This window comes from Cygnus olor, chromosome 16 (assembly GCF_009769625.2).
Source record: "Cygnus olor isolate bCygOlo1 chromosome 16, bCygOlo1.pri.v2, whole genome shotgun sequence".
Lineage (NCBI taxonomy): Eukaryota > Metazoa > Chordata > Aves > Anseriformes > Anatidae > Cygnus > Cygnus olor.
The window spans coordinates 13228727-13255937 of record NC_049184.1 but is presented as its reverse complement, the minus strand read 5'-3'; the positions used below and the strand labels follow the sequence as shown (position 1 = coordinate 13255937).

Genomic DNA, 27211 nt, shown 5'->3' with positions numbered 1-27211 from the left:
AACCCAGGGCACCCCGTGCCCCTCAGCCCCTCTCCGTCCCTCCACCGAAGGGCTGCCGCCGGCTCCCGGTAGCCGGAGCCCGTCCCTCGGCGTCCCCCCGGGGTCCTGGAGCGGGGGCTGCTGTGAGGGGGCCGCCGGCGAGCAGGCAGCCCGGAGCCCCCGTGCCGAAGGCGGGTGCTGGCAGGTGAAATCCCTCTCCCGTGAGCAGCGGTGTCTGGAGCTGGGGGTGCTCGGAGCTGGAGCCGCTGCCTTGAGTCCTCGTGGTACTGGAGTTACAGAATCTGTATTACGTTTATGTATTGCTGTTATTGCTTTTTTTTTTTTTTTTTTTTTTTTTTACGGCTGTTACTGATAATTTTTACAGGTGTTACGGTTTAGTGTTTGAAAGAGACGTTGGTAACTGATTAGGCACGCTGTAGTCATGTCAGGATCAGGATCGGCCCCAGAGGAGCCTCAGACCTCCACTCCTCCCAGCACGGCCAGTGTTCCCGAGCCCGCTCCGGCTGCTGGCGGACCTGGAGGCCCAAGTGACGTTTCCTTTGGTGAGCAAAACCTTAGCTTCGCCACCACAGACCTCAGCCTGGTGGAGATGACGGAAATAGAGTACACCCAGCTCCAGCACATACTTTACTCACACGTGGAGGCACAAGCTGCTGAAGGTGAAGTAGAAGCTAGGGTCAGTTCTGCTTTCTTAGCTGGCAGCTCTGCAGATCCCCCTCTGCACCAGGCCTCAGTGAATGCCAGTCAGGACGGGTGTTCCTCAAACAGCGATGGGAGCCAGTTGGTTTTCCCGGTTATCTGCCAGTCAGCATTACCTCCCGACAGCAATTTGCCAAGTTCAAACCCGTGTGTGGGCCACGTTGACTTCCAGGAGCTCAGAATGATGTTACTGAGTGAGTCCAACCCCCCTGCAAACCAAGCCTATAAAACACCCAAGGGTAGCTCTGTAGAAGTCCCAGGACACGGTTTAGTAAGGGTTAAACATGGTGACAGTTCTGTTGGGACGAATAAAGAAAACATTCCTGCCGAAAATTCGGCACTGGCATCAGAGTCTAGATCTAAATCTGCAGTCAGAGTTCGATTGGAAGACAGATTCAACAGCATCCAGACAGAAAACCCCAGATGTCAAGAACCCCAAGAATCTGGAGTAACTCTTAACAAGTGTGTTGTAATTAATTTTAGTTTATGTTATTAAGATACATATTTTCATAGAGTTCAAAACTGTTTTTCTAACTAAAACCTATGATCAGTGCTTCTTTAATACACGAGCTGATGAGTTTGGCTTTTTTAAACAGTGCCAGTCGCACATGGGTGCAACTCCGCTGACCTCTGACTACTTCCTTCCTTATATTGCATAAATGGCACAGAATGTGGTTACAAAATTAGTTAATTTACAACTTTATTCTTGATAACAACATGTAACATAAATAGAGGTGAGAGAAGACCATTACCTACTTTAACTTACAACTTGTTGAAAGCAAGGTAGCTTTCGATCCTAATAAAACATGAGGAGCAGTTGGTTGTTATAATTAATGATATAACTTGGAGGCCTGACTGTGAGGAAAAACTTCCAGCAATAATACTGCACTGTAACTGTATTAGCGTGCTGATAAAGCATTTTATTGAGCCATAAAACAGAATAAAATACCTTGCACAGAATAAAATTCCTTGTCAGTTGATTTTTTTATTTTTTTTTTGTCGCTGAGGTAGGAGATACAACAGCAGTAATGATTTCTTTTTACAGTAAATGAAAGTGGTTTCTTCGTGATAGTTACTAGACTGTGTAGCTATAATTTTTTTCTGTGCTCCTTGTTTTTCAAGTACTCAGTCTTGTATGTGTGGTTTTTTTTCTTTTTTTTTTTAAGTTTAGTAACATTGATTCGACAGCCATCAGAACTGATAGGTGTTCCTCTTCATCAGCATCAAAACAAGTGTGCTACATTGGTGAAAAATACGACCGTACCTACCACAGCTTCTTTACAGTTCACATATCCATTGTTTACTATGAACACGTGTTCTGCTTCTGGGAGTGCTAATCCTTCACAAGCACAGGTAGGTAGATAATATATTCTGTACTAGTTGTACTCTGCTGATTTCCAATGCTAATAACGTTAATCTTTTGAGTGTCATAGAATTCTAAAGTCTTGTGTTAAACTGTGACTTGATTTCAATAGGCACGAGTAGTATGATCTATAATTTAATTAATTTATTAATGTGTTACTCTTTAATGCTATCAAAAGTAATTCAAGCCATTGTGTGGTAGTGTCATTTGTAAGTGTGCATCAGATATTAATCAGTTGGCCATTAGATTTCTTAAGAGAAATATTTTAGTAAATTGGCTTCACTAATTCAAGAGGAGAAGAAGATGTTTAACAAGTACATTTTTTTTTAAATAAAAACAAATTAGAAAAATACTTTTTATTTTTCCCAAACTCACAGTGAGCTCTGAAGCAAGAATGATAGTATGGTATTCAGGAAATCTCAGAGTTGTATTTAAAAAAAAAAATCATTCTGTTAAAGTCCCATGGTTGTGTTCTGCAGAAGTAATTGAGATTTCTCATACAACATTGAATCAGGAAGCTAAAACTTAAAAAAATTCACATGAAGATATCGAAATTGTCTTCTTTTTATGTAATCCTCTAAGTATTTCATTTTTGGTTTTCACAGACCTCTGGAACATCTTGCACTATCTTAGAAGGTGCCAAACATCAGGACCTTGGGATACCCAGAACGTTTTCTTTCTGTTATCATCAGGAAATTGAATCCACGAAGCAGACAGTAGGTGCTATGAATAAAGCTTTGCCTGAGGAACTTTGGATTAAAGTTGGAGGTAAACCATTTATCTTCTTTTTACTTAGCTTTCTCTGTCCTCCAAATCTATATTTTTTTCTGAATTTGTATATTTTCCACAATTAATATGATTGTAGTGGTTCACATGTGGTGTGGTCTTTGAGATGTACTATAGGCAATATGGAACTAGATTTCTCCCCACCCAAAAAAGTTCAACACCTGTAATTTTAGCTATACTTCCAAAATTGTTTAGCACTCCTAGCTTGAAATGAGAAAACCTGAGGCTCTAAAGTATCTTCGAAAGGCTGGGCCTAGAGTAAGTAATTGGATTCTTTCCACATTTTTGGCCCTAAAGTTGATATAGCAGATCTAGTTGTTACCCAACTGAAGAACAGTTAAATGACTTCCTCAGGTGCTAATCAAAGGCAGGCATGATCTCAGGGGGTTGTCTGAGAAAACAGAAGCTAGGTGGATTTTGAAACAGCAAGCAGTACATTTGGGCATAGGACACGTGTTACTGTAAGAGGCAGTCTAGGTTAGCCATAAACGTTCAGAGATTTTTCCACATAAAACAAAAAATAAATTTTCAATGATCGATATTTTCCGTGATCAATAGGAGGGTTTTCAATGGGTTCTTTTCCTCTTTGTTTTGCAAAGAAGACACGTTATGCAAGCAAGCAATAAGCAAAAGAAGTTGCAGCCGAGTAAGCCCATTGGAAGCAAACGCAGATCGCAAACCTCTTAGTGACATTCAAAATATGTGTGATAGCCAGAGCACTGCACCTGCCCAGGGTTCTTGGCAGTCAGCACAGTCCAATCCAAGTGTGCAGGTGCAGAGTGGTACACAGGAAGGAGTTGCTCAGCGAAGAGAAAGACATAACCGCATGGAGAGAGACAGAAGGTAATTTCTGTGAGGAGCTGCAGTACAAAGTTTTTGAAGCCTAAAATACTGATACTGTAACACTCCCCTCTTTATCCAGAGCGAGGGGTAAATCTGACGTTTTGTTTTACTCACAAGAAAAAGCAATGCAAGTGGTCAGGGTTTGGCGTCAGAGGAAAAAAATGTATGTTTAATTGTGGGCTGCTTTGTTGTTTTTTTGCTCTATAAACAAAAAGGGTATTTTAAAACATTTAACCGGCTCTAGAAAGACAAGGAAACTAACATGCATATAACATGACTAATTTACAAATATAAAGCTTGTAGTGAACAAAAGATAGCTAGATTAAAATAGAACAAAAAGCAGTCCCCAAAGTTCATGGCTTGTAGCAGATGCAAGTAGTCTTCCTTCTTTATTTTTTATTTTTTTCCTTCTTTCTCTCCCATCTGGATGATAACCTTTTGTATTTGTCTTTAGGCGCAGAATCCGGATTTGTTGTGATGAACTGAATCTGCTGGTTCCCTTCTGTACTGCTGATACCGATAAAGCAACAACATTACAATGGACTACGGCATTTCTGAAGTACATTCAGGAAAAGCATGGCGATTCGCTGAAACAGGTTCAAATCTAATTTGATTTTTGATATGGATAGAACTGAGAAGCATTTTAAAGTTACTGTAATGTAGCTCGTAGTACATGGGATGCTTCTGCTGAATGCTATTTGTGAAGGATCACTGTATCATTGAGCTCTTTTTGTTTGTTTGTTTGTTTTTGACCAGCTGCCCTCAGAACAGTTTTAGTTCAGTAGTGTCAGTTGTGTGGTATCATAGGCTGCCCTCAGGGTTTTCAAATTTGATTGGTTTTCAGCTAGTACCACGCTCAGGACTTGTGCTGTCTGGACATTGTAGAATTAGGGCCTTCAGTCCTTTCTTTTTTTTCTCCCCTCCCTTTTTCTCTATTCCCCAGTTGTTCACAGAGGTGTCTTCTAGCTAGCTGGCATGAACTGGTAGGTATGTGGTGGGGGTCAGGAGCTGAATACCCATGGTATCTCAGAATGGATGAGAGTAGGAAAGGGTTATATGCCCTATAAGCTTTCATGTTCCTACTGCAGTACTTGCAGCCCAAAGTAATCCTGCCTCTGCTAAGTATCTCAAGAGAGTGGCTGGAGTGTGCATAGGAAAACCTTCTTGACAAGAGCCCCTCAGCAAAAAAGGTGTATTTGGGTCTTTTCAAGACACTAGTGAAACGAAAACATACGTCTCAAGTAAATACTTATGTTAAGCGTAATTGTTTTTTATTATTTTGATTTTTAGGAATTTGAGACTGTGTTCTGTGGTAAAACAGGCAGGAGACTAAAAATAGCAAGTTCAGACTCATTTATAACGTGTCCACTGCAGGAAAACACGCATGGCTATGGAGACCAAGTAGCTTGAACTGACTGCCTTGAACTGTATGGAAAGCGTGGATAAATAAGTGACCCTTTTTTTTTTTCCTGTTTACATGCTGGGATTCATCTGATTGTGATGAATTTGATATGCTCCAGGAGTGACTTAAAAATATAACTTGTAAAAATGCATAAATAGAGCTTAACAGAAAACAGTCTTCATTCAAAATGGAAATGAAATTTGACTGCCAGCAATATAAATCAGTGTTCTGTTAAAGGGGCTTTGGGACTAGAGGCAATAAGAAATTGTCGTGACGCCTTATTTTTCTCTTTTTGCTCTTTTTCTGTTTGTGGTTGTGCTCTTTTTTCCTTTTTTTTTTTTTTTAAGGTGATACAGTACAGTTAGGAATTGTTGTAGAACATCAACCTATCCTGTTATTTTAATGACTAGATGCAAATGTATTCTTTAAATGTAAAAAGGAATTAAAGGTACCATATTATAATGCCCTTTTTTCCTGATTAAAAGTTTAAAGGTTATGTTGGTTAATCGAGTAAGTGCATAGTTACAACTGTGCTGCTATTATGGGGTTCATGTTTGCCATGCATAATTTAACATTCATCACTCCAAAGAGTAACACAAAGCTATTAGCGTTGTTTTTATAGTGGTGCATTATTTTAATGCCTCTCACACAACTGCCCAGCAGTTTCTTTTACTGGTAAATTAGTCCAAAAATGGCACATTGTAAACAGCAGATTATTTAAATGCACAAGCTATTTTAGTATTTAAAGATGAATACGTCTCTATTGTTCATAAGCTTCAGCATTTAGGGCAGGAATAGAATATTGTGTGCGCTGGAAGTGGCTTTATTAATTTTGGTGATAATAGATGATGCCAGCAGGTTTTAAAGTACAAAAAGATCTCTCAAAATAAATACTGTTTTAAATCACGGATATTGACAATTTTGCAGCAATTTATTTCCAAACAATCCTAGTAAAACCAGTTTTGGAATATAGAGTTCATCTGAGCGTTTGTTGTGTATAACGACACTTATAACATCACAAAGAAAAGGTTAAAAAAAATCTCCTTTTATTTTTACAACAGTTCATACAGGTTTTTTTTTGGCTGAACTTTAGAAGAGCATCCTTTCTTATTTGGGGTTTCATTCACAATTACTGTGCAAATAGCTTAAGTAGAGGTCATGAAAATGCTGTTACTTAACTTCCTTTATTATCATATGGAAACGTACAAAACCTTTCCCCTGTAAGTTAAAATACATACATTGCACCTTTTGCAGAATTTGATTGCAAGGGCGTAGTATTTACTAGTATTTACTATGTGAGATGCAGTCTGAAAACTGAAAATAGACGGCATATCCGTAAGCTATGTTCTTTGCCCAGAATGTTAAGATGTTCAAATACTGGCTATTTAAATGCCTAACTTCCACTGATGTAAGTAGCAGTCAGGTGCCTGAATACCTTAACGGTGCGGATGTAGTGCACAAACCTGCATAACTGAAGTCAGTAGGAGCAGCACCAAGAATTCAATTGCCAAGGCTCAAAGTTTTGTACAGAAAAGCCGTGATCTTTAGGACAGCTAGGGAGATGATGGTGGAAAGGAATGCTTCCTCTCGCAGGTCTCTTCAACAAAGGGAGAAAGGGAAGGTGAGGTTGTTTAGCAGTAAAAATTCTGGAAGATAATTGGGGGAGGAAAAAATACTCATAAAGCATCTTTAATTACAGTTGTCATCTGATGCTTTCTTTTTCATAGAACTGAATTACTGTGTCAAAGTCTCCGCTTAATATAATAGAAGGAACATCTGTCCATTTATCACTAGGAAGATTCTGTTTTCTTACAATGCACTCTTTATTTAAATATTCAGTCACTTCTCCACTTCTTGTACCGTTTTATGATTTTTTGGAAGTCGATGCTCCAACAGCTCCCATGCAAGCCGATGTGTCGCATATTCCTGGAGTTCCCTGAGCCCCAATAGCACCAGGAGTACCAGGATCCCCTGGAAGACCGGGTTCACCCTGAGCACCGTCACGACCATTTTTACTAATTCCAGGTACACCAGGAAGTCCTAAACAAGAAGAGGAAAAATTATTACATGAAATATTTCTTGCCTTTCATAAAAAAAAAATACATATACATACATATATACCTATATAAATTTATATCTACGTATATAAAAGTAATATAAATATATATTACTTTTAGAGTTCTTAATATACTTTGAGTGTCTGTTTGTCAGACTTGTTACAGCCTGTTGAGTGCAAGGTGTTGAATAAATTTAGCCTGAATCTAGAGTACATGTGTTGGATTTTTTGAGGGTACCTCTCGGTTTACTGGAATTACCTGAGTACAGTTGAAGGCAGATGTTTAGCACTGCACTTTTGTCACTGCATGAGTCCGTTTTGACTTTAGCTGACCGGTGTGGCTACCTTAGTGTGTGACTCCATGAATGACAATGGTTAATTTGTAATCAGAATTATTTTGCAGGGTCCCTGAAAAGTTTGCTCAAGGGATGCTCCTGATGTGCAAGCTCACAGCTTGCTTACTGTGCCAGTAGGAGCATTCATGTCTACCCCTACTTCCCAGTCCCTACTAGAAGGCAGTGGTATTTTGCTGCTTCAATTCATTGCACCTCTCTGAGTTTAATCATAATTAAGACTCTGAATAAGGGAAGGAGAGTAGTGAGTGGGGATACAGAATCTCCTTGATACTACAGATAAGTAGCTTCCTTTATACATGTGTCTAATTTCAAAAATTTTCTTAGGGTGAAATACGTTTTGTTTATTGGCAAAACCAATTTCTGCTTTGGGCAGACTTGAGCTATTCTTTTTTATTTTTGACAACAGTTATTTCTATAACAAGAAGCTACTGAAACTTTTTTTTCAATACTGTAAAATACGATTCTGTTTCCTTGAAGGACAGCTATATGAATAGATGATCTATAAACCTGCAGTCTCGTCTTAATTGTGATAAAGAAATGGTGCCTGATTGTTTTCCTTAATTGCATGTACTGTTGATCTTACATTTCATGAATAGGACAAATGCTCTCAATATCTAATACATGAAAAATAGCATCTTTTTACATGCTTTGGAAAAGAAGATATTTATGTATTTATGAAAGTATATGGATGCAGAGCCTGGTTTTGGTACCTGTAACTTATTCATTGTGAAGATGTAATCACAATTAGAAAAACTAATAGGCAAGCAAAATAAAAAAATATACTTTCAAACTTTCTAATAGATATTCATTAATTTGCAGAAATGAATCTTTGAGTCCTCTGATAAAGGATTTATGGGACTATAGCCAAATACAGAGCAGTAACACCACTGTATTCTACATCTGTAGACTAAGACGTTATATTTATTTCTGGTAAAATGAAGTAACATCCCTGATTTCTCTGCAGAACTTGTCTTGTTTAAGCCACAGACAATGAACTCAATTTTGCAGGACTATAGCTGCCAGTCCCTGATGCAGTTTTCACTGCAGGCATTCTGTATCAGAGCACTGCAAAGACAAATGTCCCTCTGGACACAGTGCAGGAAACAGGCAGCGGGAGAGATTCTTTTGTCATAATCTGAAGCCAGAACTTCGCTGGTGTTACACATGTTTAAACATGATGATAAGTAGTATATCAGCTAAGTGATTATTATGTATGAAGTACCACTGAAAATAATAACCTGCTGACACTGGCAACCATTTGAGAGTAGTTCTGAAAGGTCCTGACCTTCAAATCTATAAAAGCTCCTGATGTTTCACAGCCATTAGTGGAAGGAAACAAGAACAAATGAGGAGCCTGGTTGTCCCAGCTGCCTTTTCTCTAAAACATTCTCTGAAACATTTAGGACTAGATGGGAGTGGCACAAAGAGGGGATGTACTAGTTAAATTCCACTGTTCAAATTGTGTGCACCTGCTGTACACAGAGGAAAACAACCCTACTGTAACAATTACATGGACAAAGGGACTACAACATAGTGCCAAAAACATGCAGAACTGTTCTTTTGCCTTTGCTTTAGTTATGGTTCATTAAATTATTTGCACAGACTTACCTTGAAGTCCTTGATCGCCGTCGGGTCCATCGATGCCTTGTCCAACGGGTCCTTTATCTCCCTTTTCGCCAGTGTCACCTTTAATCACAAACAGACAATTTAAGAGTTGTATACAGCAGCCAGATCTGAGGACAGGGAGGGAAAAGTTGAAGAGGAACTAAAAATCCTCAGGATATCGCAAGATTTCTGCTCTCATTGCATCCTAAAAGATGCGAGCAAAACTGCCCTCCAGAACTCAGGCTGCCTAAGGCCTGATCCATTCCTCCTCCACTGCTGCAATCAGTACAAGTTTGACATTTTGTTTCAGCGTGCATGAAAGAGAAACTCGCTTGGTTCAGTCTCACTTACCTCTGGGACCAGGATCCCCAAGCTCTCCTGTTGGCCCTCTGTAGCCAGGAGGCCCACGAGCACCGGGATGCCCAACACTTCCTGTAGCCCCAGGAGGCCCTGGGGGCCCAGCCGGGCCAGGCCGACCCGTCATTCCCGGAGACAAGGGCTTCCTCAGGTTAGCAGCTAACTGGGCAATTTGATCTGAAAAAAAAAAAAAAGAAAAAAAAATCACCTAAATTAAAAACTGCATGTCCAACATTTTCACTCTTTGCTCAGCTAATTATCGTTTACCCCCAAATGTGCTTAACTGAGGGAGCAGTTGAAAACTGGGTAGCTGGCAACAAAGCAGAGCTGCATGCTTGTGCAGATCTTGCCCCCGCCACTCCTCCACACTTGGAGCTTCTGGCAGGAAGCAACTAAACACTGCAGAATCTGTCCGGTCAGCTCATCTGTAACATTTTAATATCCACTGAGGGAGATCTGGGTCAGAAATCTCTAGGTGTTGTAAGCCATTAATATTTCCTGGTTCCTAAACCACTTCAAAAGATAATGAGTATTCTGGAAAACAATACTTAAAACAAATTTTCTGAAACAAGCAATGATGAACATAATCTCTAAAAGAAAAACATTAAGTTCAAAGAAAGAAGGCCTCTTCTTGGGAGCTGGCACCTGCCCGGTGCCTGCCCCAGGGAGGCACAGTGTGCCGGGGAGAGGCGAGCTGGGAGGAGGAGGTGGGAGCTGAAGTGCAGAACGATGCAGGTTGGGGACGCACCTGCCCGCGTGGGTGCAGGACAGATCTGTCGAAGATTCCTTCAGCGTGCTTTGCGTGTTACCCTGATGAATCATTTAAAAATACTAACTTCAGAATACTGAAAGACAACCCAGACAACATGGTGACCTCCTGAATAATTTCTCTACATTAAATGTCAGCATATTTTTCCTAATTAAAGTAGAAAAAATAACAGATCTCAGCAGCTGTCTTATGTTTGGGATCGCCTCATCTTCAGCTAAATATGGTAATTGAAGTGAGTTTTGTCCCAGTAATACTCACCATTTATCATCTCCCCACAGAGTTCTCTTATATGTTGTTCACTGGCCTCTTTGCCCTGCAATTAACAGAAGAATGCTGCCTTATAAAAAGCACATTGTTGATAATTATCACTGACAGAAGCTTCAGGACATGAAACTCATTTCCAGCAGCTCCATAAGAAGCATAGGATCCTGCATGAAGATGAGTTTTTGTTCCTCCTCTTCAAAAGACGATGGCTTCAATTTAGGAGCTTTGTCACAACATTAATGGCAAAATTAATTTTAATGTTTAAGGCCAGATATTTAATCTGAGGCTTATTTGGCCTTTCCTGAGTAATTAAACATGCTCTGGACCAAGACAGAGGCCTAACATTTGAAGTACTGATTAGGAATTGTATATTTAAACTTCTAATTCACTTTTGCAGTGACCACAGTGACTTACAGCCCCTTCCAATGGATGCAGATAATCTGTTTGTATTTCACTGAGTGAGATTAATTCTCAAGGTAAACATTTGGGGGGATTTCAATTCTGAGGCTTGCAAAAGGTTGATCTTTTTCTACTGGTGGCCTCTTGGTGCAAGACTGCTAGCTTGCCTGCGCATTTACTTACTTTTGTCTGTTCAAATGCAGGATGCAACTTTAGTTTTTCAATATGCATCCAAAATATGCATTTATTCACTGCAGAGACTCCTTAACCGTGCCCCAGAAGCAGACAATACTCACAGGAGGCCCAGGTTTTCCTGTGATGCCAGGAACGCCTTGCTCCCCTTGATGGCCCATGGGCCCTGGGTGTCCTGGAATCCCTGGAACTCCAGCTGTCCCGTTAGGTCCCTGGACACCTTTGGGACCAAGTTCTCCTCTTTTTCCTGGCTGTAATAAAGAAGAAGAAAATTAAACAACACAAGACATGGCCCATTATTTTCTCATGGGATTTATTTAAGTCTTTCTTTAAGTCTAAGTGATCAGGCTGACCACGTGTGTTTAAAAAGTTTGTGGAGTTACATCATTGAAAGATACAATAACCATGTTTATAAACAAACGTTATGGGGCACAAGTCTGCAACGTCTGATACATACCTCTCCTTTTTGGCCAGGGGGACCAAAGGGACCCTGTTAGAAAGAAAAGGGAGATATGAAAGAAGAATCTTTCAGAAAACGTGCATCCAAAGTCAAATCTCCCACTCTGCAAGATGTAGGAAGCAGTGATGATGACATGCACGTGGCACCCAATGAGCTGTTCTAGCAAAGGGGCCAGGAGGCCTGATCCAGCCCTGACACGACTGGGCCCAGCACCCTGACACTAACAGACTGCCCCGGGTGCCAGCGCTGAACACAGCCTGGCCGCTTCTTGAGATGGACAAAACTTCCCAGGGACAGAGCAGTGCCCGCTGCGCCCTGCTGCTCTGAGGAGCAAAATGACGAACGAGTGCCGATGTGCCACAGCTCTGCAAAGGCCACACCGGCTGCCCACCCACCCAGTTCCTCCTGAAGGGACCAGGCGAGCTGACGCGTGCCCAGAATATTGTGGCTGGAAGAATCATAGAATATCCCAAGTTGGAAGGGACCCACAGGCTTGGGTTGCTTTCTCCTTTTTACAACCAGTGGTCTAATGATGATGGTTGGAGCTCTTGGATGGTTAATTCTAACTGCTCTTATTAATTCTTGATCCATGGTTCTCTAGACCCCTCTGTTATTTGAGAATTCAACGTAAGGACACCTACCAGTTCCCCTTTGTCACCTGGGAGGCCATCTGCTCCAGCAATGCCCTGAAAGGGAGATAAACGAATCAACATGGTGACAGCAGCGCGTGCAAGTCAGGCATCACTGGAGGCAACACAAAACACTGCACTCTGCTTATTACATGGCAATTAGAGCAGATGATGAACATTGTTATGGCGACTATATGGCTTTAGAGAGGAAGTTATTTCAAGACAAACAGAGGTTAGGTTGGTCTTTGCCTTAGCAACACAACAGACCTCACAGACACTGAAGCTGGTAAACAAAATACACAACACTTGTTGGCAAAGCACTCATTTTCTGCAAAAACAAAGTCAGGCGTTGACATAAGCTATACATTCGATGAAAACTGTCTCAAAAGCTCATCACTGAGACGGATCCAACTGTGGAAGCTAAGCAGCGCAAAGTAAAAGATTAAATTAGTCTATTAGCCTGCCAAGCTCCGAGGCTAGGACAAATCCTCTTCATTAGTCACAGGAACAGCCCTGGTGAAAAGCTGCGCTTCCAAACTTAACTCGGGAGGAACAGTGATGCGAGGAGCTTATATATGGCGTGCCTTGTGGTTACAAAATAAACAGCAAGAGTCCTGCATTTTTATCGTGGCATTTTCTTATGTCTCCATCAGAACAGACTACATCTCTCTTGCCAGCACAAAAAAATGGAACAAAAAAGTGTTTTATTGGTGTCTGCTCCTGAATACTTTCATTTGAGGGAAGGAAAAGCAGGCTGTGCTCTCAAAGGCTGCACCTCAGGTATGGTTTGAATGTCTCTGTTGAATGCAGAATGAAATTCATCACAGAAAGATCAGCTACACTTACCTGGTTACCTTTGGGACCAGTAACACCGGTAGGGCCCTGAGAATAAATAAGACGACAAATGAGCTCAAAGTGGTTTTTCCTCACCCTTCACACATTCACTCACACAGCAAGGGGCTGGGAAGGAGCCTCCTAACTGCCAAGTAGGAGGGATCAAATCTCATTCATACTTCTTAGAAATAAGAGACCGTGAGCATCCCTGCTAGTCTTGTAGAGCACTCTGCAGTCACCAGTGTGTGCTGTAGGGCAGGTCCTCGGGCCGCATCCCACCCCAGCCCAGGCAGGATCCCACTCAGACCTGATGCTCTTCTGCTCCCCCAGTCCTCGTCCTACCAGGCCTTTCCTGAAGTGGTTTGGCAATGCACTGCTCCCCCCTGCCTGGCACAGGTTATCCACACTGACCTTTTTCATACCATCCTCCTCTGTTTCCTAAATGAAGCTAAAATTAATTCCATGCTTTACACCCTAGTCTTCTACACCTGTTTCAAAAAAGTAATCTTTCTTGTCCATCCCAGGGGCAGGAATTCTGTTTTTCTTCTTCCCTTCTGTTTTTCATCATTGTCATCTTGCTATCATGACTGAAATAGCAATTCTACAAATCTGCACATTAAAAAGTGAGGTCCCAAATGATGCTGGTGGGTGACTGATCTCTGCCTTCCACACTGGATGATGTGAGAAGGAAACTGAATTTACTCATGGTATAAAATGAATGAGAACACTCATTTTATATTGAGAACATTCATATTGTATTTTCTGGGGTTATCCTAACTTGCTACAGCATGTTTTCCTGGGGAAAACTTAATGAACTGGGAGCTTAAGAAACAATCGAGAATTACATCTTAGAGTAACTACATTTAACTTCAAAGCCAGAAATAAAACCTAGATTTTTTTTGCTCCTGGTTCCTTTTTTTTTTTTTTAGGCATAAAATTTTCCCTCCCTCTGCTCGGAGCAGCTCTCTGGATAACAGGCAGCTCTGTGCAGGGGCCTCTGACCCTCTAAACATGCATTTTTCACCGCAGCAAAGCTATGAATTTGGGCAGGACCCCGCGGCTCCACAATGACCCTCCTGTTTTACACTTCTAGGCTCGCAGTCTCTCCAACTAAGGGGCTCTTTTAAACCTGCCTGGAGCCTGCACAGAAGGGTCTTTGTGAAATCCCCCTGGTGCCGCAGCGATCGTTTACACAGAAACTTCACCTTAAAGCTGGAGTCAAGGCTGCTGACGAACACACAGCTACTGTTCTCCTACAAGCCCCGAACAAATGCCATTCACTTTGCTCTGCTGGCTTCTTTTAAATGAGAATGAATTCATTTAAATAAAAAGTTGGATTTATTCTGAGGTGTGGGGCCCAGGTGTGTTGCTGTTTAGAAAGAAATCTCTGAGCAAATTGTAATTAAAAAAAAATCCAGAAACCCTAATTAAGCATCTGAAAAACAAAAACGCATGAATCAGCTCTCCTGTGTCCATGGGGAGATAGTCTTTGGTGAAATAAGCACACAGAGCAGAAAAAACAATTGTCTTTTCTGGCTAGGATAGGATCCCAGAGTCTCTTTTAAGCAATCCATTCTGTCTAAAAATAGTGGGAGTTACTGAACTTAATTGGAAACAAGGACATGAATATGAGGTGAGACAAAAGAGGGGATGCATGAATTCTACTCCCTGCTGTCTTGGTCTGCCTTGGGCATTCAGCAGTTAAAGGGTGGGCTGGGATGCCCAACGGACCAGCCTTCTACCAAGTCTACTTGTGCTTGATGCCATGACATCAGCTACACCATGTTTGGGGCCCTGTTATGCTCTGATTTCACATCTCCCACACAGGAATTAGGTACAGATATTATCTTCTCCTTACCCTGTCACCAAACTCTCCACGAATTCCAGTTGGACCGGGAAGGCCAGGTTCCCCGCTGGCACCTTTAGGACCCTGTTAGGAAAACAATAAAAGAGCGAGTTACAGCTTAAAGTGACAGGAAACCCTGCACGTCTTGACATCCCCGAGTTCAGCAGTCTCCATAAAAGGTCTGAACGGGTTGCTTGTCTTAGTTCTCCCCTCTCCTTGATTCCCCAGGACCTAGGGACCGCTTGCACGGTTGGTACAACTTTGACTTCTGCCCCACCGTGCGTCACAACTGGTCGACCACACTGACAAGGTGCTCCAGCCCTCTGCTGGTAACATCACACCTGTAACCCCTCATCGAGTGATGCTCCCAGACGCAAGCACCATGCATCATTTCTCAGCCCGTTCACAGGGGAACGGAGAGTGGTTGTGAACACTGCCTTGGAGAGGAGAGGAGGACATAGAGCCCCCAGAGCAGCAGAGGGGAAAAGGAGTTCACTGAAGAAATACAGGCTGAGGTGCCCAGGTGGAGAAGAAAGGAAGGTGTCCTCACATAGATCAAGCTCAAACCCTTCATTTATAAAAATACTAAATATCACTTGTTCCAGCAGGCAGCTTATCTGGTCGTGTTCTTTCTACTGCACACGTGTTACGAAGGTGGTAACCTGGTCCTGGCAAGGTGAGACGTTTCTTCCCATCACCTGTTGCCACCAACCAATTGTCTTGCCAGAGGTCTGCAGAAAGCAGCAGCCTACGGGAACGTGATGCACGTGAAATTGCCCTTGTCAGCATACCAACCTGGAAACCTCTGACACCAGGGGCTCCCATCGGGCCTTGGAGACCAAGCGGGCCCTGAAAAGAGAAGGATAAGCTTTGGTAAGGAGATCATTCAGGGCCAGATATGTCAATTGTGCAGTTAAATTGGCTCACTTCTAAGAGACAGAAAGCATGCTGTGTTGTACTGCAGAACACTCTTCCCAGTGGCGTTGCTGATGAACAGCCATTACAGTGGTGTTGGTGTTAACTGAACTTTGTTGTTACTAAATAAAAATAATACTGTCACTAAAAGAATGTAAAAATAATATTGTTACTAAATAAAAATGCTTATCTCTATATATGCTAATGGTTAAGAACATATCATATTCCTGAAGAGTACAGATCAGTGTCAGCAAAAGATGTAGGCATGACAGAGCACAGACATTAAAGGGGATCTGCTATCCCAATGCCGTGCTTTTAGTCGATCCAGTTCTGTAAGAAACTGCTGTGAAATGGGCTGCACGCACTTGGACATGAAAAATGACGATTGCATCCACTTGCTTGGACCCTTTCACAGCCATCTCTGCCGGCTGCAGTGTTAAGGGACACAAATAAATTCCAAACCGGCTGCTGCAGACGGAGGATCAGGCAGCACAGCCTGTCCACCGTAACCAAGAAACCAAATATCTACTGGATTGCAATGAAGGTGTGCCCTGTGCAAAATGGCATCAGTATTTTTCCCCTAAGTATTTTTTCCCTGATTGTTAGCCCTACAAATTCACACTGGTATCTGAACACCCACTGTTTCACATAACTTTTTCTGGTCATCACCAAGAGGAAGAGGAAATCCTCTTGTGATGTGTGACTCGATGTACAATCTAAACCAGTTGCCCTTATCCCTGCCTGGGTCTTGAGACCACTGTGGCCGTAGCTGTGTACAAAAAGCAGGGTCTGTCCAGAAGGAGCCCATCTGCTGGAACAGTACAGCATCATCTTCAATGAGCCAGACGACTGCTCAGGTATTTCTGTGGCTACTTCTGTTTTCTGCTTGTAGTTTAAAGACAAACTTTAAGAATTATAGAGACAGAGCTCTAAGACGGTTACATTAAATTATGTCAAAAATGACTTTATTGTACTCCTGCTTTAAAGTTGTGGTACCTGATAAAACCTGACAGTCTCTGAATGGGAAGAAACCCTTGATTTGCTGTGACAGATTCAAATTGTTCTGAGCCAGATAGTCATAACACTGGATAAATCCTGCATCTCTCTTAGAACAGCCTAGGCTTAACAACATTTCGTATAAATTAGAACTCTACCGACACAAATCAGAAATTAGAAACAAGCATGGTTCAAATGCTATTGCATCCATGTCAGAAGCCTGCACCAACGTAATCAGCTCAATTGCATTTGTTCTTTAACTATAACAATGCGATACCTTGTGTGGGGCTGGCAATTTTGGTGAAAAATTGCCGACATAAAAGCAAACATTATTAATTGAGTTTATTTCTCAGGCTGATTTTTTCCCTCTCCCTGGCCATCTAAAGAGCAACTGCTCACAAACCATAAATCATTACACTGTTCAATTTCTTTCAAGTGGCACATACCAGAAATCACGTTAGACTTGCTGTAGGCTTCTGGATTTCAAAATGAGATTAATGGATGAAAATAAAATAATAAAAAAAAAAGCCCAACAAAACCACTGGAAGGTCAGGTCCAACCACAATGGCACCACTAGCTGGGGAATGAGAAAATAAATGGTACCCTCGAATTTTTAGTATTATGAAGAGAATCGAGTTTTTATCATCCTTATATCACTTTTTTATTATCCCTGCTGTTCAGCTGGGACACAACAGGCAGCCATGCAGTTATTTTCAGATTTACATTGCAACTCCTGTGGCTTTTTATTTCTTTAGCTCCGGGTTGATGCAAGGAACGCAATGAACATGGGAACAAAATGCTCCACTGAGGACCACACTGGTTTCTAGCCCAGAAGTTTCACAAAGCTGTCAGTTCAGAGAGTAAACGCGAAAACTGCTAGAGCTGTACATGGGTTTGTTTCCTAGTGGCTCACACGTACAGGCTCTCAGCAAGACAAAGCTGCTGCAGTATTGGGGGTGGGTGATGAAATGTGTGAGCAGATTCCCCACCTGAAAATTGTTTTGGCTTTGCACCATATGTTTGAGAGCTTTGGGGTGTTTTCAAGCAGTTGTGAAAAGCATTGCAGCTACGTGCCTTTCTGGCAACAGATTCCCAGCAGGTCTACCAACTTTTTAACACGTTTTAAGCTCCTGTCATTCAGGGTGGCAATTTGCAGGCTTTCCAGTGCTTGCATGGGTTTTGGTTTTGCAGTACACCTCTACTGTTCCAAGGAAAGCGATACAGGAATGGGACAGATTTCATATGTTGGTGGCTATGTACATTGAAATAGGTTAACAGTTTTGCTTCATTAGCAACTGGCATTCAGCTCAGGCTGAACTTCATTATCACTGTTTAATCAGGGATCTGCTTACTATTCAGTCTCTCCTCACTAACTTCTTGGGCAGCTTCAGCTTTCTTTGTCAAAGGAAATTGAAGGAATTGCTTTGCATTTGCACAGGGCTGTCAGCAAGAGCAGAATCTGACCCATTTATAGGATAATAATTCCTCTGCTGCTGAAAGTCCCCATGGACAATACAATTAGAGAATGTGGCTCCTTTAGTATCTGTTTGGTTTACGAGCAGCATTGTACTTACAGTTGCTCCTCTGGGTCCCGGCAGACCTCTCTCACCAGGAATACCAACATCGCCCTGGCAACCAACACCAAAGTCAGACGTGTCATTTGGGAGCAGCAAATCCACCCTCCCCATCCCATTGCCAAGCTTCAATGTGAAGTCTTGGATCCCAGGTTATTTCAATCCAGTAGGTCACACCACCTGCCTCGGTGGGCTCTGACCTCAGTGTACTATGTGTGCATGGAGGTGTCCAGCTGGCTGGCTTGCACCGCGCGTGCTGGGTAGCTCCTTGCAAGCATAAAGCTGCCTGGGAGTGCTCATCACCATGCGCTTGCATGTGTTATAGGCAGCACAGCACCTGTCTTATTACTAAAAGCTGTCTTCCTGCAGGGAAGCAGCATGTCAGCTCCAGCTTCACAGTTTGCTTTAAAACACACTCAGCCGAGCTCACGATAAATGTAAGCGATGGGGATACGTACAGGGATGCCTGGCTCTCCAGAGGGACCTGCCTCTCCCATCTCTCCAGGACTGCCCTGCAGAGGAGAAAGCAAACACTCCATTAGGGAATAGCTTCAGAGATTCATTTCTGTTCTACCTAAAGCAACAAGCTGGAAAACAGAGGAGGGAGTTAAAACGTGAGTCAGGAAACAAGAACAGCTTTAAGCTTTTACAGTTTCAGGACAAAGACGAGAAAAACTAAACAATGGGCGTTTAAAGAACAGGTGACCAGTACGTTCTGCCCTGGGACCAGTGACCAGGGAGGGCTGTCAGCTCCAGGACAGCGCAACCATACCCCATCTCAGGCTGATGTGGTCCAGTGAAACAGGGAATCTCTTTTGGAGACATGTTTAGGGCACCCCATTTAATTCATTGCTGTGTCACCTTTAGGCAAGGTTCCTGGTATTCCTGTGAGCACTGATCCCCCTTGCTGTGACAGGCTAATGGCTTCCCCACCAGAACCCATCATTAGAGACATTCACTTACTGGTTCACCCTTTGAGCCTTTAATACCTGCTCTTCCAGGCAGTCCCTGAAAGAAAAAAATGAAAGAAAAAATTAAAAACGCAGTGTCAGAAGAAGTAAAGTTATTAAATTTGTTATTCTGGTCTGATTTGACACACAAGAAGCAATGTTTGCTTGAAGCAATGGAGGATTTACATTTCTGCAGCTTTCACCATGAAAATGATGCCTTCAATTTTCCTCTTGTTCACTGTCCTAGCTGCTCTACATACACAGCTCCTTGACAATTAGAGCAAAGAGGAGGAATATACAAATAAAACAACAGCAACAATATTCTCCACAGTGGAAACCTCCCTCTAGGGGTGTTCAAAATATTCTGCAAGATGGAAAGAAAGGAATACTCTACCTCCGTTTGAATAGTTCAAAGATAAGAGACATTAAATATTTTGCCAATAAACACTAGTAAGTCAGGGACAGAGCTCAGCATACTTTTGAGTCATGGTCGGTTGTGCCTCGGGTTTTATCTCCCTGCTTAAGGGATGCACATCACTGGGATGTGAAAGAGAAAATCCCTTTCGGACTTAGATTTTAAGTTGGCCCAGAGTGGCCAGAAGTCATGGTATTACTGTATTACTATTTGGTGCTACTCCAGATGTTTTCCATCTTGTCTTGTACACTGCTCCCCATCTGTATGGTGGGGAAAGAGCATTTCCTCTTGGTTTAAATGGTGCCTTTGAAAAGATGACCATCAAGGTGCCATACTCACAGGAAGTCCGTTTGGTCCCTTCTCTCCAGGAGCACCCATGCGAGCTGCATCACCCTGTGGATATCAAGAGGTTAGGAGGGACCCTCTGCTACTGGAAAGTGGTCTGACACAGGCAGGGGACACATTCCCATACGGACATTTGTAATCTTCTCCCTCCCTGTACGTGCAGGATCAAGAGCCTGTTGTGTCTACAAGAGGAGGGCACCCACTGGACACAAAGGCTGTTGGGTGCTCAGAGCTCTCAGGTGTTTCCCAAGTCCCCTCGCAGCTCCCAGCCTCAATAATCCAAGAACTTTCATTCCTTGGCAGCACATGGTGCATGTTCCTGTGGGATCACCGTTCAAAAACCAGGCAACTAGTACCTGACAGCACTTTGTCTACAGGCAATTAAAATAAACAGATGCCTCTGTCGACAGCTCTGAAAGGCATCTCTGAAGGCCCAAAGTCAGCCAATAGGAACCACGAAGTATAGGGACAAAACTGAGTTTAGATATGTTCGTGGCCTGTATGCGCATCTTCTTTCTTCAGGGAATTTCCTTGGGATTAATTAATATAAGCAACTTCACTCTTCTTCACTAGTTACACTGCTGGAAAACTCTCTAGAAGCAAAAGCTTTCCAGCAGCGCTCTTTCTTGACAAGCATCAGCAGCTTTGCAACTCACATGGGACAGTAACAGAAACCTTTCCTGCACAGTGTGTAAGTAGGATTTTACAAACCTTCTCACCATCGAGTCCAGGAGCTCCATCCCGTCCATCCTTGCCGGGTATGCCCTGCAACCATACACAACGCAGGTTAATGTTACAAGGCAAACACTGGTTTGCAAATCACATTCACAAAAAAGAAGCTTTTGGCACTGGGTCCATCTCCAATTGTACTGGGAAACGGGGAAATTTTTCGTTAAGAGCAGTGCACCTAGAGCTTGTTCCTATCAGGATTATTCAGAAGGTTACACAGACCCACAGAGCAAAACCTCCACAACAAAGACTATGATGCAAGATTTCTCCTGTCATGTTTTATCTTGTCATCAGCAGGCGAGACAGAGAGACTTTCATCTTGCTTAATTGACTTACAGGTTCTCCTATGAGTCCACGTGCCCCTAGGTTTCCTTTTGGTCCAGGTCTACCCTAGAAATCAACAATAAAGCCTGTGTTATCCAGGACACAACCCTTAAGAACAATCAGTAGACAAAGATAATACTCATACTCTGCAGGGACATTTCATTCACTTTGCACAGGCTCCTGTCCTGTTCATATAGGTACGGCGATTCCTTCAGCACACACCAGAGAACTGACCCAGTGCTAGCTGCAGCATCTGGGAAAATTCTTGATAGTTTCTAGTGATGGAGATGTAAGATCTGATCTCTGTGCTCAAGGCTGTAAGAAGCGCTTAGGTATCTTACTGCTTAGGCATCTTCAGTAAGACTTAAATATCTCATTTCTGCGAGGAATACTTTCATCTCTTTTACCCAAGCTGCGTTTGAGAGGAAATATCTAAGATTAAACATCAGCCATCTAAAAGAATAAATTAAAGCATCTTCTTTTTTGAAGAAAAATAACAATCCATTTTACAACTATAATACATGTAGGAATATTATTACCACTATTTAGTTTTTGCTATTCAAAGTGCCCACGGTACTTTAGAAGGATACATAAGAACTATTAGTCCGTGTTTACAGACAAGATTACATAAAACATCAGAAAACAAAACACTGAAGCAAAACAATCTTCTAGCTACAACTCCAGTTAGCCCCTGCCAATGTCATCTCCCTGCACCAGTCTCTCAGCCAATAACAAGTTTTCAAATTCTACTGTGCTTTAAGGACGGACACTGCAAAGTGCTAGAAATAAAACAAGGAGGACAAGTCATAAGGAAGTGCCAGGCAGACTGCTTTGAATGCCACATCCAACACTGCAGCGGATGGATGTTTTACTGCACTTACAGTGTCACCTTTGGGTCCTCTGAATCCTTGAGGTCCTTTGTTTCCTTGGTCTCCCTAGGACAAAAGGGGAAAAGCCATCAAGCATCTTCATCACAGCGACAAAGACAAATGTTTCAAGAGTGTACATGATGAAGTTTTTTGTGCTGTTTGCTGGCATAAGCGGAAGAGTGATCGAACACATTCCCCTAGGAGCTCGGCTACACTTTCTCAGTTACACTCTGTAATTCCTGACACTCGGATGAATTGCAGCAAAGACTTTGCAAGCAATCCCTCAGGGCAGAGACCATCTTCCCCTTCATTTACTGAAGCATTTTCTTTTACCAGAAACAGGGCAGGAGAAAAACTTTCTTGTTTGCTGCCTAGATCCTGCTTGTTGTAATTAAATGTTCAATGGACAGTAAGCACCTCATTTTCTTTTAGTTCAAATGAATTTCCTCCATAACTGCCAAGACTAGAGAATGGTCCCCAGGGGGTGGTACTGCCTTTGGGTCAATACAGATTGCAGTGTTGGCTGCTGTAAATAGGTGAAGGTGACTGGTATGAAGTGGATGTCACATTATCCACGCTGGAGAGAAACCAAGTGGCAGGCCAGTGGAAAATGCTCTTGGGCCATATATCTGCAGCTGCAGCTCTGGTCTTATATTTGGGCACTCTAAGGAGGGTGCAGGGGTCTATCCACAGGTAAGTATACCGGTTCTGTGTTCTCCTATGCTTCCTCCCAGAGCTTTGCAAAAGGATGAGGACTGCATCTTTAATACACAACTGACTAATTCTGGCTGTAGCAAAAGTTCTTGCGAGCTGTGGGTACCTGGGCATGGACCAGGACCAAAGGGGGTAAATTCAGGATAATGTTTACTGATTCTTCCTCACTACTCTTCTTCAGCTGTTGATGCTCAAGGAAGAACAGTGAAGAACAGAGAGCAATGGAAATGTGGTGAACTTATTCTGGCAGAATTGGCATGGGAACAAGTGGAAAGACGTCATGAAATCTGGGTCAGGTGAAATACTACTGCTTTAACTGGGGGGAAAAATGTGACAGCAATAATCTGATGGAATTGGTATATATCCCTCCTGTTCATTGGCAGCAAAGGGTTTAGTGCAGAAAGGATCAACTTTAGGCTTTGGTTGTGGAAGGTGGGGCCACAAAGCAGATACATACAGCTTTCCCTGGAGGTCCTGGGATTCCAGGTGGCCCTCTGAAACCAATGTCACCCTGAAAAGAATAATACATCACTGTAACACTGGTGTTGGCAGAGGGTAAAGTAACAGTATCCCTACCTTATACTACAGTCTAAGAAAACATACAAAACCCTGCAAAGATGGCCCATATTTCTTGCTTGTAATACAGTCTTGCAAAAAGATCCCCCTCTGAACAAGCAGGTTTTTACTCTGGATCTCCCCACCATTATGTCTGCAATACACTGATATCATTCATGGCCTTGATATCTTACTAACACACTTGTTCCTAAATAAATGTACGACTTTATCAAACTCAAAACCATTCAGCCTCTAGGCCAATGGTCAAGGGAACCTGGCAAAAGTCCAGAACCATGATGAGACAGAGACTGACCCTGTTCTCACTGATGAGGCTTTCCATGTCCTGAAAATCTTTGCACGTCAGTTCTTTGGCTTTTGGTTGTAAAGAGAGAAAACAAAAAGTGAAACATTCATAATATATTTCTCATTTTTTGCAAGACTCTTTAGCATTGTCAGTTCTGCAAGGACAGAACATCATCCTTGTCCGAATGTTTAAATCAATACTGTGCCTGATCCTGTTAATTTTGCAGGTATGTAGACTCATTCTGCCTTTGGAAGGTTGTTCTGTTTAGTGGGTGTGCAGGAAAGAGACTGAACTTTGCATCTCTACAAGTTCCCCAACAATCTTCATTAAGGACAAATAGACACCTGCCATCTGGACAGGACAAATTGGTGGTGGAGGGAGAGAAATCAGAAGAAAGTTTTTCTTACCCTGTCACCAGCTGGACCCATTGGACCAGGGAGGCCTCTTAGTCCTCTTGGGCCCTAATTAAGAAAACAAATCAGTTAAAACCTAATCACTGTTAAAACACAACATGGTGGAACAGAATGATACAGCAACTCATCAACCCACAAAACCTTAAGACACCCTGAGGTATAGCAGAAAGCTCAGCTTTCTGATGCACAGACAAGACCTTTCCCTCTTCATTGATGATCTTGGAGCCAGTGACACTGTGAAGATACTCCATGTGGACATGCTTTCAGCATGCATGCTCTCTCCAGCCCACTTGCCAGGCTGTCAAGCCATCCCAGAGCTTGGCCTCAGACCCAACCAAAAGTGTCCAGGACTCTACCAGAGTACCAAGGCAGCGGCTATTGTTCAGATGTTTCATCCAAGGTGAGGTGCCAAAAGCAAGACCTGAATTAAAGCTCAGTGAACCTACTACGATTTTACTTTTTCACCAGCATCTGTTTTTATGGAGAGGCAAGAGCTGTTTGTGCAATGCAAAATGATCATAGGCAGTGTTCAATTTCACAGCACAAACATCATGGGAACCAGCCTGAAAGTAGGTGTTACCTGCAGGCCAACACTGCCAGGAATGCCTGGAGGACCTGGAGGGCCAGGGTTGCCCTGCGAGAGAAAAATTAATTAGACAAGAAGAGAAAGAGCATCAGCCTGCCAACACGAAGCCAGGTACCTTCCCATCGTATTTCTTCTTGAGCTCCCTCCCACCCAGATTTCTGCTTCATTTTTTTTCTTCTACGTGATATGCAATTTCTTCTACTTGCAAGAACACTTGATCATTCAGGAATTTACCTGAGTGATTAATGCAGGGCTTTTTCCTGAGCTGACACCCCTGCATATGAAACAATAGGAGTTAACTTGTTGAACTGATCTTAACATTATTATTATGGGGAATGTTCTTGAAGTATTAGCACAGCCATACATGCAGAGCAATGGAAGCAAGTACATTTTAGTCACAGCTTCCCTTTGCTGTTCAGCCAATTGCCTTACATCTCCCTGTCTTCTGAAAAAAACATTTGGTATGGTGCTTTTAAAGAGAAAAGTCCCCCCCACCCCTTAGATTGAAGTTTACCTTCTCTCCTTCTTTTCCTATTTCACCAGGTTCTCCTTTGTGACCAGTGTGTCCCTAGAAATTAAGGGCTCAGATTATCCACATGCCAGTACAGTCTTCTTTCAAAATTTAGATTTTGTTAGATAACTGCAAGACCTAAACCCACGTAACAAAAAGGACTAGGAAAATAATCTATAACGTACAGTAAATGTGTGAATCAAGATCAATTCTAGCCATGCACCATTTCAGTTGGTCCTTTTAAATATCATTGTGTCAGAATTTATCTGGTTTCAGAAAATACCCAGATTTGGTTTTCAAGAGTGAGCTGCTCTGAGAGTAGGCTAGGTCTCCGGATGCAATCCTCAATCACAGGTCAGCCACCAGAACCCAGTTTCTATCACTTTTGAAAATGGGGCTGAGACATTTCTGAAAATCATGCTCTGCACCTTTAGCCTCTCTTTTTGTTAAAGTCATCTTTAATCTTGGCATCATCAGGCTTGCAATGAAATCCACGTCCCACTGAAATCTTTTATATAAGCCCAGATTCAATTTGCTTCTTGGCTCCCTTCCTATTATTGTTGGGAGAGACCCAGACTAATTTCAGCCACAGTGGATGTTATTCCTCACCGTGCAGGAGGTCCTGTGCATCATTTGCATCATAATTGGAGAGTTTCACAGTTTTTTTCCATTTCATAAGCTATGAATTTTGAATAGTTATACTCTAAATGTTGTGTGTTTCTAATGAATTGTATGACTCAACCAAGAGGCCAAACAGACCTTCAAAAGCTCATTTCATGGGGAATTGAGAGTAAGTCCCAGGTGTTCCAACTACCGCTAAAACCCGATAAAAAACCCTAGTAACTACTACTTCAGCTGGAGTGTATCTACTGTACAGAATTCATAGGAATCATGGCACGGGGTAAGAGGAGGAGAGGTTTAAGTGCTGAGTGAGGTTTCCTGAGGGCTAGAGTTTATGTGCTGGAATCAAACAACAAACAAAAAGCTGACTGGTGCTATGCTGGGTATAAAATGACAACTAAGTTTTACTTGATCATATAAGTTATATCTTGCTACGGTAAATTTAATTTTTAGGAGTGAATGGCAGTAGTCCAAATCAGTAGTCAAAACCTGCATCTAACAAAGGCTTGCAGTCCTGCAACGGATGGAGCCACAAAACAACTTGTCCTGTAAGCACATGCAGGTACTTCGAGGATGTAAAGCCTCTTGCTGCGGTTGAAGGGAGAGCACTCATAAACTTGTTGGGCCTCGCCACTTTGCAGGATTTATTTCGGTGGCAGAGCAGCTATTGTTATGAGTGGGGGAAAAGCATGCGAAGAGGGCAGGATCAGTCTCCCCCCATCCTCCTCTTGCTTCACACTTGGCTGCTTTCGGGGTTTTCTGCTTTGACACCATAAACCCAGGCAAATGCATGGCTGGTTTGGAGAGGTGTGGAGACTACAGGAGACATGTACAGCACATAAAATAATTTTATCTCAGGGGATCATGGGGACATTTATTTTGGGAGGTAGACCCTTGTATCTGCAGATGGCATTTTTCTTACCTTGAACCCTGGCATTCCTGGAGGACCTGGAGGACCCGGTGGGCACAGAGCTGGGCACTGGAAGAAACAGAAGCACACTGGTTTATCAAATACACACCGTGCATCCATGGAAGCTGGTTTTGTTACTAAGAAGAGGGGAAAAGGCCATGTCTGGAAACAAACATTAGTGGGTTTTGGCTCTAAATCCACTAATTCATTCATAGCATAACATTCACTGGCATTTCCCTATGGTAAGGGGATCCTAAACAGGTCCTCAGGCCCCTAGTAACCCACAAAATAATGATCTATGCTTGGTCAGCTTCACTTTGAGCATACTTGCATGGACTGTGAGAAATTCTGAAGGCTGACAGTTGTCCACAGGCCAAAAAATCTCCAGTAAAGCTGGACAGGTACCTTGCAAATCATCGGGAACATATTTAATTCCGTGCACCCATTGACCCCTATTGATTTCCATGAGGCAACTCACCTAACTGAAACAGTGGCAGGCATTAGAGCTTATCAGAAGGGAACCTATAGAAAATTAACCCAAATACCAATATACTGGTATCTGCAGATGTCTAGGGCTGTTTGGGTCCCTGGTGTGAACTCTAATTTAACTAGGAACAAAT

The 27211-nt window shown here is 42.5% G+C and overlaps 2 protein-coding genes across 2 annotated transcripts in view; one reads left to right on the top strand and one right to left on the bottom strand.

Moving 5' to 3' along the window:
* The first annotated feature begins 421 nt into the window (after window positions 1-421).
* TCFL5 (transcription factor like 5) lies at window positions 422-8252 on the top strand. The gene is made up of 6 exons (XM_040576365.1): window positions 422-1161; window positions 1866-2052; window positions 2668-2830; window positions 3448-3691; window positions 4146-4287; window positions 4982-8252. Exons 1-6 carry the CDS (start codon window positions 422-424, stop codon window positions 5099-5101), a joined length of 1596 nt encoding a protein of 531 aa, XP_040432299.1. The 3' UTR covers window positions 5102-8252.
* COL9A3 (collagen type IX alpha 3 chain) overlaps window positions 5439-27211 on the bottom strand; it is a 38146-nt gene continuing 16373 nt past the window's right edge. The window contains exons 11-32 of the mRNA XM_040575879.1: window positions 26604-26660; window positions 25064-25117; window positions 24544-24597; window positions 23958-24011; window positions 23149-23202; window positions 21990-22043; window positions 21121-21174; window positions 20767-20820; window positions 20050-20103; window positions 19309-19353; window positions 18804-18857; window positions 18346-18399; window positions 15656-15709; window positions 14873-14944; window positions 13027-13062; window positions 12193-12237; window positions 11549-11581; window positions 11196-11342; window positions 10495-10549; window positions 9462-9644; window positions 9114-9191; window positions 5439-7133 (exon numbers count right to left, since the gene is read on the bottom strand). Coding sequence (XP_040431813.1) covers window positions 6958-7133; window positions 9114-9191; window positions 9462-9644; window positions 10495-10549; window positions 11196-11342; window positions 11549-11581; window positions 12193-12237; window positions 13027-13062; window positions 14873-14944; window positions 15656-15709; window positions 18346-18399; window positions 18804-18857; window positions 19309-19353; window positions 20050-20103; window positions 20767-20820; window positions 21121-21174; window positions 21990-22043; window positions 23149-23202; window positions 23958-24011; window positions 24544-24597; window positions 25064-25117; window positions 26604-26660 — 1521 coding nt within the window. The 3' untranslated portion in view covers window positions 5439-6957. The remainder of the gene's footprint in view (window positions 7134-9113; window positions 9192-9461; window positions 9645-10494; window positions 10550-11195; window positions 11343-11548; window positions 11582-12192; window positions 12238-13026; window positions 13063-14872; window positions 14945-15655; window positions 15710-18345; window positions 18400-18803; window positions 18858-19308; window positions 19354-20049; window positions 20104-20766; window positions 20821-21120; window positions 21175-21989; window positions 22044-23148; window positions 23203-23957; window positions 24012-24543; window positions 24598-25063; window positions 25118-26603; window positions 26661-27211) is intronic.